The following is a 13189-nucleotide window of genomic DNA, read 5'->3' on the forward strand; positions in this document are numbered from 1 at the left end:
GCTCCTGTCTGTCTGCTCTTGACTGAATCACTTTTCTACCTTAAATTAAATATATATATACATACACATACATAATTATTTATTATCATTCCTTGATCATTGACTGTTTATCTTCAGAGAACTTGAGTTTTGTTTGTTTTTATCTTCTTTTTATGCTCGTATAAGGTTTTTGTGGTAATTATGAACATTTCTATGATATTAAAGATTTTAATAACAGAAAAAACTTATTGAAACATAAAAAAACTCTACCATTATACATGTCGTTATCTTGATATAAAATGAATCCTATCGTGATTTTGGTCATATCGCTCACCCCTATTAGCACTATATTAAATGTCGTATTTATTTTGCAGATCTTTAGAAAAACAAGAAAAACAAAGAATGCTGCCGGTTGTGGCATCTCTGCTAACTTAATTAAGGCATCCTTCATTGTGCCAGCACTTTATTTGCTCTGCTCTGAGACATAAAAAGAAAGGCTATTGTAACTATTGTTATTCATTATTTTACACGACAATCTGACATTTTTCTGAATGTATTTGGTACCATCCAACAATCAGAGCAGTTTACAGATTGTGAAGAACTGATCGGAGGTGCTCAGGTCCAGTTCCTGAGCTGAAACCTTTCCAACACAGTTAATTTGATGGCAACAAGCTCAGTGTATGTTTGTTGTACCAGCTTGCAACTCAAACAGTCACACCACCCGTGGAGAACAAGAGCTTAGGTGCAAATCGTTTTCAGCAACAATCGTTTAAAATGTTTGCGCCTGAAATGACATGCAGAGCTGCCGATTAGTCAGGTCAATGCATTTGGCAGATGTTCAGGCTACACCTCTGTTGCTTAGCACAAAAAAAGCGAGAGCGTGGACAAATAATCCACTTTGGCGACCATCCAGCGACTGCTTTGCTCACTTTTTATTTTAAGCATCGAACATACTTCCCAATATTAATAAGTAATAGAGAATACAAAGCACCACTATGCGCAGAGTTGGAAGAAATTATATTTTCAAGAAAACGTACTGCCAAAATGTCTTATAACATTATGCATTTGGCATATCTTTTATTCAGAGTGCATTCAAGGTATACATTTTATCAAACCAAAGACCTTTGCACTGCTAACACCATTCTTTACCAATATAGCAAGCACCAAAACTCCTGCCCACTCTGTCTATAAACAAAGCTAGTCATCAGTAACCAGATTTAGCCATTTTCACTAGGTTGACCTAACTCTCCCTCGACCCCGCCCTCCCTTGCCGCTGTTAGCCATGGCAGGCTGAAGGATGGAGCAGACTGGAGCAAATCTCACCTCGGGCAGTGGCATGCCGTTGATGATGAGGTCAGGCTGCTGAGGGCCCTGCCCTGTGAAGGTATGGTGGTAGCCATGGTTGGGTGCAGCATTCCTGGAGTTCTGGTTCTCCACGTTGAGGAAGGTGCTATCGGAGCGCCTGCAGCCCAGTGGAAGAGTCTGCTGGTGGTAGTCGAAGTAGTTGAGCGAAGAGGTGAGAGACGAGCAACTCACCACATTCATCTTGTCCGTCTCCTCCACGTCCCGTGGCACCAGCCGGATGTCGTTCTTGCTCAGCTTCTTCTTCTTGCTGGACTTCTTCTGGTTGCCGTAGGAGTACTCCGCCACCCTGCGCAGGTACAAGAAACTGAACAGACTCAATAAAGCAGTGCTCTGCCTTTCTCACTGCGCACACAGCCATGGCCAGGTCATGCCTGGCTCAGGCTTAGGTGCCAGACCCATAATCATTGGCAGCACAGGAGACTAGCCACATTTAAGTGACCTCCGGCCACCAATGGAGCTGACATCCCTCATTTGTTTGCATTTCCATGCCCGGCGGGTCAACTTGTCACAAACACACATACACAATGCAAACATGCCAGACCACAAACGCGCATACAGCAACAAATGACACTACATACTATCGCAAGAGTATGCAATATTATTCAAAGTTAAACCCACATGTGTCTGCTTTTTCACTTCAAACAAGCCCACTGGCAGTTGGGTTGTGAATTTCAAATCTCTGAGCTACGCTCTGTGGCTACTACTAACTTAGTTTGAGGGTTTTGATTCTAATCATGGTAAATGAGAAACTTGGAGATTCTGCCCTGAAGGATGCTTAGGTTGCAATATATCCACTCTAAACAAACTTGAGAGCTCATAAGAAGAGTTGGTGTAGTAAACAGTCTTTGTCTGAGATTTTCCCAGCTGACCCCTCTCTCTTTTTCCCTTGAGGATCATTATATCTTATTGCCTGAAACAATCTTGCACTTATTTTGTTTTATGTCCTCCGAAGGGCACACATTCGTTTAAAAAGCGTGCTTTTCGTTTAATGGTACACTCACTCGCTCTCTCTCTCTCTCTCTGCCTGCACAACATAACCTAACAAAGCCTCCTCTTCTGTGGTTTTCATTTGGATTCAGCTGATGTCTCTCTGCGCCTTACTTTATCTGGCTTAGAAAAAATGATAACTGTGCGGGACCTTATCTTTTTGGGGAGCATCTAAAAGCTTTTTTCCCTCTTTGAGTTAAAGCAGAGACAGTTAGACAGTCTAAGGCTTTCTTAATAGCTGGCTGAAAAGTGCACAATTTTGTCGTTGTTGGAGCAATGAGCTTGTATGTCTCCTCAAAGAAATCGAGTGCCACAGTTGACTGCAAATGAGCACCTAGAGATTTGGAAGGGTTACTTCTTCTTGCTCGGGGCAGAGTAAGAAAAGATTACATTTAAATTGGTTCTTCACACTTCTGAATGCGGTTGTTGTTATTATATTAAGATTATTTTTAATAATGTTTTAAATATTTTAATTGCTTTAATTAAACCAGGGGGAAATTATAAAAGCGTTTCAATCATATTCCTATTTTATTAGCATTGTTAGTATAATCTGTGTTTTTTTAATAAAATCACTTCTACATGTTCAAAACATGAAAAGTGCAACAGCATACTATTTTTTTACTATAATAAACACATAACTATCTTTGCCTCTCCCCATAGTGAAGACATTCACAGAATCTCAGATGAGCCAGAAAGGAGAGCCACTGAGCACAGTAGAAGAAAGGCGTATCAAGCACTCTCACTAACCCCCTGTTGGGAGAACTGAAAGCCTCCATCAGGTTTCTATCTGGAGAGGAAAATAAATGTTAACGACAGCAATCTAAATACGGCCTTCTGCGATCACAATGAGGTAGGTTCTGTATGAAAATGATAACTTGCATTCAGCAACACTGTTAAAGGTGGATCAGTATGCTTTTTTATTTAGGTGGATCAATATGCTGTTGCATTGCATGACAGATAATGTCAACAATTTGAGGTAAAATACTGCAATGGTTTCAGGTAAAACTTGCAAAAGCAATTTATATGGAAATGTTGAGTGTTAATGTAGCAGTGGGAAATCAACACTGGCCAATTCACAGATTGATAAATTTTCATATTACATTAGATTAACAAAATAATATTCTCCTCCACACACTATGTCTCAAAGACTATTACAGAGTGATACATTTGCATGATTTACCTTTTATATATATATATATATAATTACTGTAATGACAGTGTGATCGTTGCCATAGTAACATTTATGGCTTTGCTACTGTATTATAGCCTATACTGACCTTTTCGCAGTCGTAATATATTGCCAAATTCATAAAGAACATCTGTAAAGGTTTAACATGATATGTGACCAGAACACATTTGAGGCCTTAAATTTCACAGATAATTTCTGCAAATGCCATACCAAGCTTATGCAGATAGTGTGTATATAATGACAGGCCTACGCTTATAAATTTTATCAAGAATGCTGCTTATTTTAAAGTAGCACATTTTATTTGCTTGTTTATTAAGATATGTCTTATGTCAATATCTATGTTCTCTGGTAGCTTCTTATTCACCTATTGAATTCATAATTGGTATTTTAAGCACATGTGGACCTTTCCGAATAAAAAAAATGTGACTTAAAAATATAATATTTCATATGATAGTAATTATACTGCCAATATAATTATCATGACAAACAAATGTAAAAGGATTTAAAAGGCTCTGCAGTTTCTCTGTCATTATTTAGCAATGGCTGACACAGAACAAGGCCTATAAGCGCATGCACAGGTGACAACGACACAGCGCGCGTGCACAGCCAACATCCATGTTACTCCATTCACATCAAACATGCCAATATTTCAAATATTTCATTAATTCAAAGTATTAAATATAAACAATTATAATTGTTATATTATAAACAATATTCAGAGTATAAAAAATTGTGTTGGTACCTGCAGTTGTATGTTCGGATTTCTTTGTTGTCCCTTTTGCACTTGACTGCCACAAAGATCATTGTGACAAACAGGATGACCGCAATTGAACCCAGGGCAATGATGAAGATGAGCGACAGGTTGACGGGTCCGATTTGTTCCTGTGTATTCATATCAGGGGAGAGATATATGACAATATAGGCCGAGGCGGATAAAGAAGTTTGGCCATGGTCGTGCGCCACAACTGTAATCTGGTAGGATGGTTTCGCGTTTTCCCCAAACGTCTTTGTGGTTCGCACCTCGCCGTTTATCTGGTCAATTTCAAAGTATGCCATGTCTCCCTCTGAAATTGAATATGTTAATCTTCCGTTTTCCCCCTCGTCGTAGTCGTCAGCTTTTATTTGAGTAACCAAATAACCAACTCCAGCGTTTTTGGGAATGGATACCTCCGCGGTGCCGTTAACCAGCGGCGGGGTCGTCATTACAGGTGTGTTGTCATTTACATCCAGCACGACGATGCGCACGGTGGCGTTACTGGTCAATGGCGGATCTCCCCCATCCTTTGCGGAGACTTTGAACTCAAAGGTCCGCGTATCTTCGTGGTTAAAAGCCCTGACCCCGTATATTTCACCATTAGAGTTGACTGTAACGTAGGACTCCACAGACATCCCCCGCACCTCGGATTTAATGATTTCGTATGACACGGTGCCGTTCATGCCCAGGTCAGGGTCCCTTGCGGACACCGCCAGCAGAAACGCACCCGGTACGTTATTTTCGAGGACCATTGCTTGATAATGTGGTTTGGTAAAGTACGGGGGATTGTCGTTTTCGTCGGTTACTTTAACCGCAAACGATTTTGAGCTTCTGAGTGGGGGGTACCCGCTGTCCTCGGCTAATATGGTCAAATTGTACATATCTCTCTGCTCCCTGTCCAGGCGGCCATCAACAAGTAAGGTGGAGAAGCTCTCAAACTCGTTGAGTCTAAAAGGCACATTACCCTGCAGTCTGCACTGCACTTTTCCATTCGCGCCCGAGTCGTTGTCTGAGACGCGCACCAGGGCTATTACATATCCAAGAGGCGCGTTTTCGCTCACCTCCACCATCTCACTGTTTTCCGACAGAAGTTTGATTTCTGGTGCGTTGTCGTTCACGTCTATTACATTGACAATCACTTTGCAGTGGGCAGGGATTGAGTTCGGACCCAGATCTTTGGCTTGCACGTCTATTTCGTGGACGTGCAGTTCTTCGTGGTCCAAAATGCCATTTACAGTTATCACACCTGTTTTGGGATCGATTTTAAACATCTGTTTGGTCAGATTGGAGACAAAGTTAATGAATGAGTAAACCACCTCGCCATTGGTTCCTTCATCTGGATCCGTAGCATTCAAGTCTATGACAAAAGTGTTTATGGGAGAATTCTCCAGTACGTTTACGGTGTATACTGGCTCGTCGAAAACTGGGTTGTTATCGTTCGAGTCAATGACTTTGATGTTAAGTTGCACAGTGCCAGATTTTGGGGGGTCACCGCCGTCCTCAGCCGTGAGTTCAAACGTGTAACGGGACTGCGTTTCTCTGTCTAAAGTCTTTTCCACCACTAGCTCTGCGATCTTAGACCCGTCTCCCCTCGTCTTTATCTCAAGCCCGAAAATATCATTGGGGGTGATGGTGTAGGTTTGAATGCCGTTGCTCCCGGAGTCCGGATCGCTTGCCCCCTCTAGGGGAAATCTGGTACCGGGAGCAGCATTTTCTGAGATTTCTATATCAATGTGGTTGGTGGGAAAGCGGGGAGCGTTATCATTCACGTCGATAATCTCAATTTTAATCACGCAGATCTCCATCGAGTTCGACATCACCTCTAAAGAGATAAAACACTTCGGTGTCTGTCGGCAAACAGCGTCCCGATCAATTTTTTGTTTTGTGATGAGCAGTCCGGCGGGGCTCAGATTAACCCATCGCGGCTCGGAATTGGATATTACCCGCAAATACGGCTGTCGGGTTCCCAGTGCAAAACCCGCAACTTTTGCGTCTGCTGTCACGTTCGCGATCTTCGTCCCTGCGCGCAGCTCTTCTTCCACGGTATATTTCAAATTAAAAACTGCATCGACTCCCGTCCAGCACAAAAGAAAGCACAAAAACAGTTGTACGAAATCCATGTCCTTTGAATGCATTATACCTGTTGATGTATGTCTTCACGCGCTTATTTGCGTGACCATTTATTAACATTTAAACCTATGCACATTTGGCACGACGTAAAAAAGCCCAAACAAGTCAAGTGAATAAAATCACAGTCTGGTAGACATCCTTTAAAATGAACGAAAATGTTTATATCTGCGACGAAATTCATCTGACTTACTGATTTCGCAGTTGATAACTTCCGATTTACTTCACTAAAATCTTATCATGTCTTGCGTTATTTTAAAAATAAAAAAATCAATAATTCTTCATTTGACGAATGTGAAAACATAGTGAACGAAAAACATGGCTTCAACATGAACATTTGCGTAGTTCATGGTAATCGACATGTAAACCGACCATTTTGAGGCGGTGAGAGAAAAAAAGATTGAATTCAAATATAAATGTCCGCTGGAAGGTCCTCAGTTTGTGAATGAAAGACAGAAATTATAAGACTCCGATTTAAAATCGATTCCTCTTGATATCATGATTCGTGACATGCATTCGTTCACTCGGAATAAATTAGAGTTTAAAAAACACTTATGTCCAATCAATCCATATAATGATGTGAAGTTAGGATGTTTCCTCCTTGATCCGCATTAATGTCCATACACATATCCAAATCACAGAGATTCCAATAGCAGTGAGAAAATGTAATAGGGCGAGGAAATCGATCAGTTTCTGAAACTGGAACGACAGTGGTGAACCAATATTAATTCTAATTTAGTCCACAATTCTGTGATATTCCTCCTAGTCGTGCAATCGGTGGGTGTCCACTGAAGATCCTGGAGATTACGCTCAACAACGTACATCTATTATATGAAGGTATTTCAGCTGCTCTTAGTCCAGAAAGAATCAAACAAAATCCATATAAAACACAGAAAAAGATCGATGGAGTACTTGTAAGTGCAACAAGAACCGTTTCTTCGTAATATAAGCGTCCAGTCTATATCCAGCTATATAAGAGGTCTTGATATAGTTTTCGTGGTTCAGTGAAGTAAACGGACGGCGCGCATCTTCAGCGCATACTGTCGACTGCACAACTCAGTGTCTCGCGCTCAGTCTCAGGACCCGCAATCCCCACAGCCAATCAGAGGTTACACTGGAGAGTTAGATTTGCTGGTGGGCGGGGCTAAACTACAGCTATGAAACTCGACCAACTAGCTCTAGTTCATGCACGGGCGATGCATATCTGTTGCTATAAGTAATTCAAGGTTACCCTAATTTAGAAACGGATAATAACAGCACGATTTAAGGGTATGTCCTTACAGAATGATTAAATATTGCATAAAGGTGACACAACACACGAGCCATTAAGGAGCTGGCATGGTTTTAAAAGCGATTAATTAACAACAATGTATTGATTCATCTCTAAACTTATACCTGGGTGTAACCTTCATCATTCGCATATAAAACACCACACCTTCTTAATTCTTAGGTATTAGCCGGAATGTTAAGGCTGCTCGTGCCAAAAAACTCTTATACATCTGTTTATATGTGTTCATTATACACGTGTATGGTGTTTGTTTACTCGCCTGTATGAGATTAAACAAGATGTAAAGGTGGTCTACGTGTTGCTGCGAGCCCCCAGTGATGAAATATTTTCACTTAGTACTGTCAGTAGTCGTGTTGAGCAATATTAATGATATAGCCTTCACGCATTTGAATATGAACATCACAACACTTAGTCGTGCTTGAAATAAAAGCGTTTTTATCAGAGCTGACTGGGAGATGGCTTTCGTGTCTATCATTGATGACGTCCACAGCGTATCAATGAACCTTACCCCACCCCCCCACGCACACGGGTATATCAGTGGTATCAATGGTTATGAGGATATCTTACCGTAGGCTAATATTAATTCACTATTTATGCCTATTAAAAATCGTATTATTTATTATAAGCACATAGGCTACTCCTATATATACACATACACATCTAGTAATAATTTAACACATTATTTATCATCCATTTAACGCTTTTGGAGTATTTGGTAAATATTTATTTTTGCTTCGAAACGTGGAAGTAGGCCTAGGCTCTATAACATGATACAGATTTTGTTGTATAAGGCCACATGCACAGAATAGGCTACCTTTGTACTTACACTTTTGTAATTATCCAGGTGCCGCTTATTCGTCGATATAAGATAATGTAACATGCTTCCTGAGTTACCTCCCACCGCGCCTTTTATCTTATATGAATTCCTCAGTATCTGCCCCTCAGAGACTCAGGGACGTGCACGTATGAAAATGGCAGAGATCATATTGAGGGTAAATCGTGTTTAAAGTCACAAGGCTGACACCTAGCGGCGTGCACATTTTCTCTTTACACTTGAAGAAATTTGGTTTTATACACACGTGATTGAGCTGCCTGTAATCTGTAGTTTTACTGTCTGGAAAATAATATTTCAAAAAGTTGTTTTATAATAATGTATCTGAACTTTACTTTCTCTTTTATAATTTGTTTGCTATTTGTTGTTAAAATGATCAGTGTTTTATCATTAAACTAATTTGAATACATGCATTGCATCAGGTGAAGTGTCACTTGGCTTTTTTAGAAGGTTTGATGCCAGGAGTCTCCAACCTTTTGGTGAGCAAGGGCTACCACAATGGATAAAACATAAAAATCTGGAGGGCTACTTTTTTGATATAGTAGGCCTACTCAAAACTTTTTTTTATTGTAGTTGTTGATTTTATATTACTTGTTGATATGTTTTATCATTGTTAAAAATGTTAACATACATAAAAGAAGCCAAGCTAATATAAAATATGTTATAAATATTAAAATTGAGATTGTTAAAGAATATGTTTTGGCGGCAACTTGATGCCTGTGCACCATGTTGGAGACCACTGGTTTAGGCTTAACTGGGTATAATGAGTTTTTTTATTTTTTTTTTAACAGACTTTTGTAACATTTGAAATATAATATTTGGTAAATTAAGAAAAATCATAGTTGAGGTTGTATATATGCATTAGATGGCTGCATGACAAATCATTTTGTTTTTACTCAAATCATCCTTACACACTTGGACAAACTTCACTTTGACATAAAAAAAATTGTAGATTTAGCAAACTAAATTTCTTGTTTCTTATAGGCATTGCTTTTTACCTGTGTATTATTATTAACCCATTACTGTTCAAAATGTGCTTTTGTGATTAAAGAAATTTAATTTATTAGACATTGCAATGTTCAAAAGAATACACCTGTTTATTTTCATTGTCCAGTATTTCTTTGATACTCAACAGACTTTCTGATTTCTCCCTTGCTTCCTAAGTTCTAAGGCACCCTTTTTCTCCCATGAAGGGGTTTTGATACTGCAATAGTAAGAGATGCATATGGATGGGGGTTTTAATCTTGTTTAGTTTCATTCATTGTAATGGAAGAGAAATGACCATCAAAGCCAGAATGAATGAAGCCTAGTGGAGAGAGACAGTGTAAAATGGGCGCTACATCAGCACACAAAAAGGCAGCGATGGCTCTCAAATAAATAATAACACACATGGGATAGCAAACAGAAGCTTTGAAGTTCTTTGAAATGAAGTAAAACATTAGTAAGGTAAAAAGAGACCAAGATTAGAAGGTGGAAAACACGCTTCTGTTCACTGTCTGTCTTTCTCCATTTGGAAGATAGGGTTAGATATAGATGTGTGTTTGTGTGTATACATGCATGCATGCATGTGTGTATGTTTTTGCGAATTTGTGTCTTCCAATAAGTACTACGACAAAGTTTTATATAACATTTTCTTAGTATTGTTGCCGGAGTCCTTTTTTTAGCCCTGTACCCCTTTAACTGCCAGTGCTCTTTGTGTGAATTGCTAAGTAAAGCGGCTCAAAGGTGCACACAGGCTGCAGCCCAAGCTACTTGGTGCAGCAGGAGCCACTCAATCATGCAGTGGTTTGAACTTCTTTAAGACGCTTTTTTCCTCGAAGCCTTGACTTTCCACAGCAACACTTTTCACAGTACACAGAGAATAACTGATTTGATGCTATATTTTGCTGCTAAAGCATGGCACACTTCTGTAGCCGGTCCCTTCTGCTTACTTTGAAAGGAATATCTAAGCCTGGCTGATACATTATTACCCCTACAGCCTTGCTGCTACTGAATTGCATTGACGATCACTGAGACTCAGCCCTACAGGTGTCAGATAGAATAGAAAAAGAAAGAGAGGGCCGAGGAAGTGAGAGAAGGCAGGATAAAGATGATGAGGATGGACAGAGCTAGATTTATTTGAATTTTGGCAAAATGGCTGCTCTTCTTTGGCTGGATATAGCTACAGACAACCCTATTATGTTCCTCGTCTTTATATGTTTCAGGAATTTGATTTTTTATAATGATTGTGTCTGGGGGCAATGTGTAGGATGACTGACAGCCAAATCCACAGGCCTAGATTCAGTGATGTCTTGCACTGCTGTCTGTACCTTCACACATTGTGTAAAAACGCCATCTCCGTATTTGAATCCCCACCCCCTTGCTGCTCTGAGAGGGCACTGTTGCACCAGTATTGAAATGTTTGTTGTTTGTCTCAGTAGAATTGAGAAACAAAGAAATTATACTATGGACAAAAAGAAATTTTAAATTACAAACTGTTTTAAATGCTTTCTAAATATATCTACATCTAAATATGCTAATATGTTTAATTATTTAATATTTTATTCAATAACATTGCTAAGGGAGTGAGCTTGTTTTTCTAGTAACACACTGCTGCACCTAGTGGCACTTTAGGGTCCGTTTACATGGCAAAGTTTAGTTTAAAGGTGGGGTGCATGATCTCTGAAAGCCAATGTTGACATTTGAAATCACCTAAACAAACACGCCCCTACCGCAATAAAATCTGGACCTTTTTTTTGATAGACCCACATATACGCAACCCAGGCAACGATGTTGGTTAGTAGACATGCCCCTTACTGATTGGCTACAAGTGTGTTTTGGTAGTTGACCCGACTCCCTTTTCCAAAGTGTTTTTTTTTAAATCTCGCACCCCGCTTTTAAAAAAATTGTTTTAGCTGTTTGTTTACAAAATGTTTTTTTTTTTAAAAAAGCAATTTTTTAAGCTTGGTTTCAAAGGCCAAGATTGTCATCACTGTGCAAATTACAAAAATGTGAATCTAATAATGGTGTCATCACTCGCGTGTGTAACCAAAACAACAATGGCGGCCTGCAGGGCCGTATTTCTACTGCTTAAAATACAAACCTCTCCAACAAAGTTTACAGAATGCGTATGTGCGCAGGCTTGTTAATGTTTTCTTTACGAAGTAACATCTCCATCTACTTGTCTGGCACACGTAATACAACAGTTTTAGTACCTTTGGCAGAACCATGTCTGTTTACTCAAAATAACCTGAAAAAGTGATCATGACTTTGTAATGTTTCTTTATAAATGTTTTTTGGTAAAAAGTACAGTACGCAAGAAAAAAAATGTCCTAGATTTGGTTCTTAGAATTTTTAACCAGTGCTAAGGCTGTATGAGGTTTAATAACAGATCCCAGACAGCAGATGACTCCGGGCCGCATCTGAGCCAAAGTCAGTTGCCTGTTCTCTGGGATAAAGCCATGGCTGTGAATTCTTTGATGCTCCTAATTATGAGAATTATAATTTATAAGACTTTAACCTGGATTACACAGACAGGGACACATTTGAATGATGATCAGTATGTGTGTTTCATAGAAATCGAACTGTACCAACTGAGCTACAGGAAAACAGAAGACATTAAAGTGTGATTCCAGATTGCAAGAACTGTTTACATTAGAACCTTTAACTCGTAGGCGTTGAAAGGTTTTAGCAATGGCTGTATTTAAGATTATCTGGGAAAATATATCGTTTACAGTGTGAAATAAACTGCTGGTAACTGTTGTTGGCAACGTTTTAAAGGCAAGGGTATCTTATTTGATACAGAAACATTTTTAGGTATGCTAGTTAAAAGTCTCCTCACATCCTGATAGCAATCACTGTTAAGTTGTTTAAATGTATTTGTAGAAATTTATGTCATCTGTGCAAGGCGTAGGACCAAAAAAATTTCAACCAATCGTAGATCTTGGTCCGAACGGACATTGCCTTTTTTGTCCCTCATCCGTAAGCGTAATTTAAATACCACCTGCCTGTTCACGCAGACACCATACGTCATCGGCGCGTTCACGTGCGCTCACCTCCCGTCTGTAAGCAGAGGGAGAATGGCAAACTTTTCTGCTGAATTGACAACCTGCACAGGAGCCACAAAACAAAAGCAAAAACTGCCTGGATCAGCAAAGAGCAAAAACACAAATTAACATCTGTAACTTTACTGCTTTACCACGAGATGCAAACAGTTGCAGGAGGCAATGGGTCTGAAAGGGTCATTGCACTGTTTATTTTGGTAAAGTAGGTACACGATATGTTTGTATTGAGATGGATTCAGATATTCTACTTTGATGAAACATTGTGTTGCTTATGAAATTTGTGTTTGTTTACGGATTAGCGTAACAATATAGTTAGCTTTAACTAATTCTGATGTAAAACAGTTGTTGGCTATTTTGGTAATGTTATTTACTTTGTACTGCAAAGTTTTCTCACTGGTGAATGAGACATGAGATGTGACCATCTGATCTGTGCGTGTTCATGTGTATTGAAAGAGTCGTGACTTTGGATGCCATTCGTGATTTCATTGCTAGTCGGCTACCGTTAGCATTTTTCAAAATGTAATACCCTACCTTTAAATAGAGAGGCCAAATATTGGCTCGAAACCAGCAAATTAAATCATTAGCTTTAGTCCTCATTTATCGATACAGTGGAGGGTGTTTTATC

General features: G+C 39.4%; 1 protein-coding gene and 1 long non-coding RNA gene across 5 annotated transcripts in view; one reads left to right on the top strand and one right to left on the bottom strand.

Annotated features, from left to right (window-relative positions):
• pcdh19 (protocadherin 19) overlaps positions 1-7798 on the bottom strand; it is a 69691-nt gene extending 61893 nt beyond the window's left edge. The window contains exons 1-2 of one of the 4 annotated variants that reach the window (XM_055177604.2): positions 4263-7798; positions 1516-1630 (exon numbers count right to left, since the gene is read on the bottom strand). In XM_055177604.2, the coding sequence (XP_055033579.1) occupies positions 1516-1630; positions 4263-6409 (2262 nt within the window). In that variant the 5' untranslated portion in view covers positions 6410-7798. Of the gene's footprint in view, positions 1-1302; positions 1649-4262 lie in introns of all 4 variants that reach the window. The other 3 variants (XM_055177603.2, XM_055177602.2, XM_055177601.2) reach the window with 3 other exon arrangements.
• LOC141350053 (uncharacterized) overlaps positions 2171-13189 on the top strand; it is a 121355-nt gene continuing 110336 nt past the window's right edge. The window contains exon 1 of the long non-coding RNA XR_012357977.1: positions 2171-3181. This is a non-coding gene — a long non-coding RNA (uncharacterized lncRNA). The remainder of the gene's footprint in view (positions 3182-13189) is intronic.

This window comes from Misgurnus anguillicaudatus, chromosome 16 (genome assembly GCF_027580225.2).
Source record: "Misgurnus anguillicaudatus chromosome 16, ASM2758022v2, whole genome shotgun sequence".
NCBI lineage: Eukaryota > Metazoa > Chordata > Actinopteri > Cypriniformes > Cobitidae > Misgurnus > Misgurnus anguillicaudatus.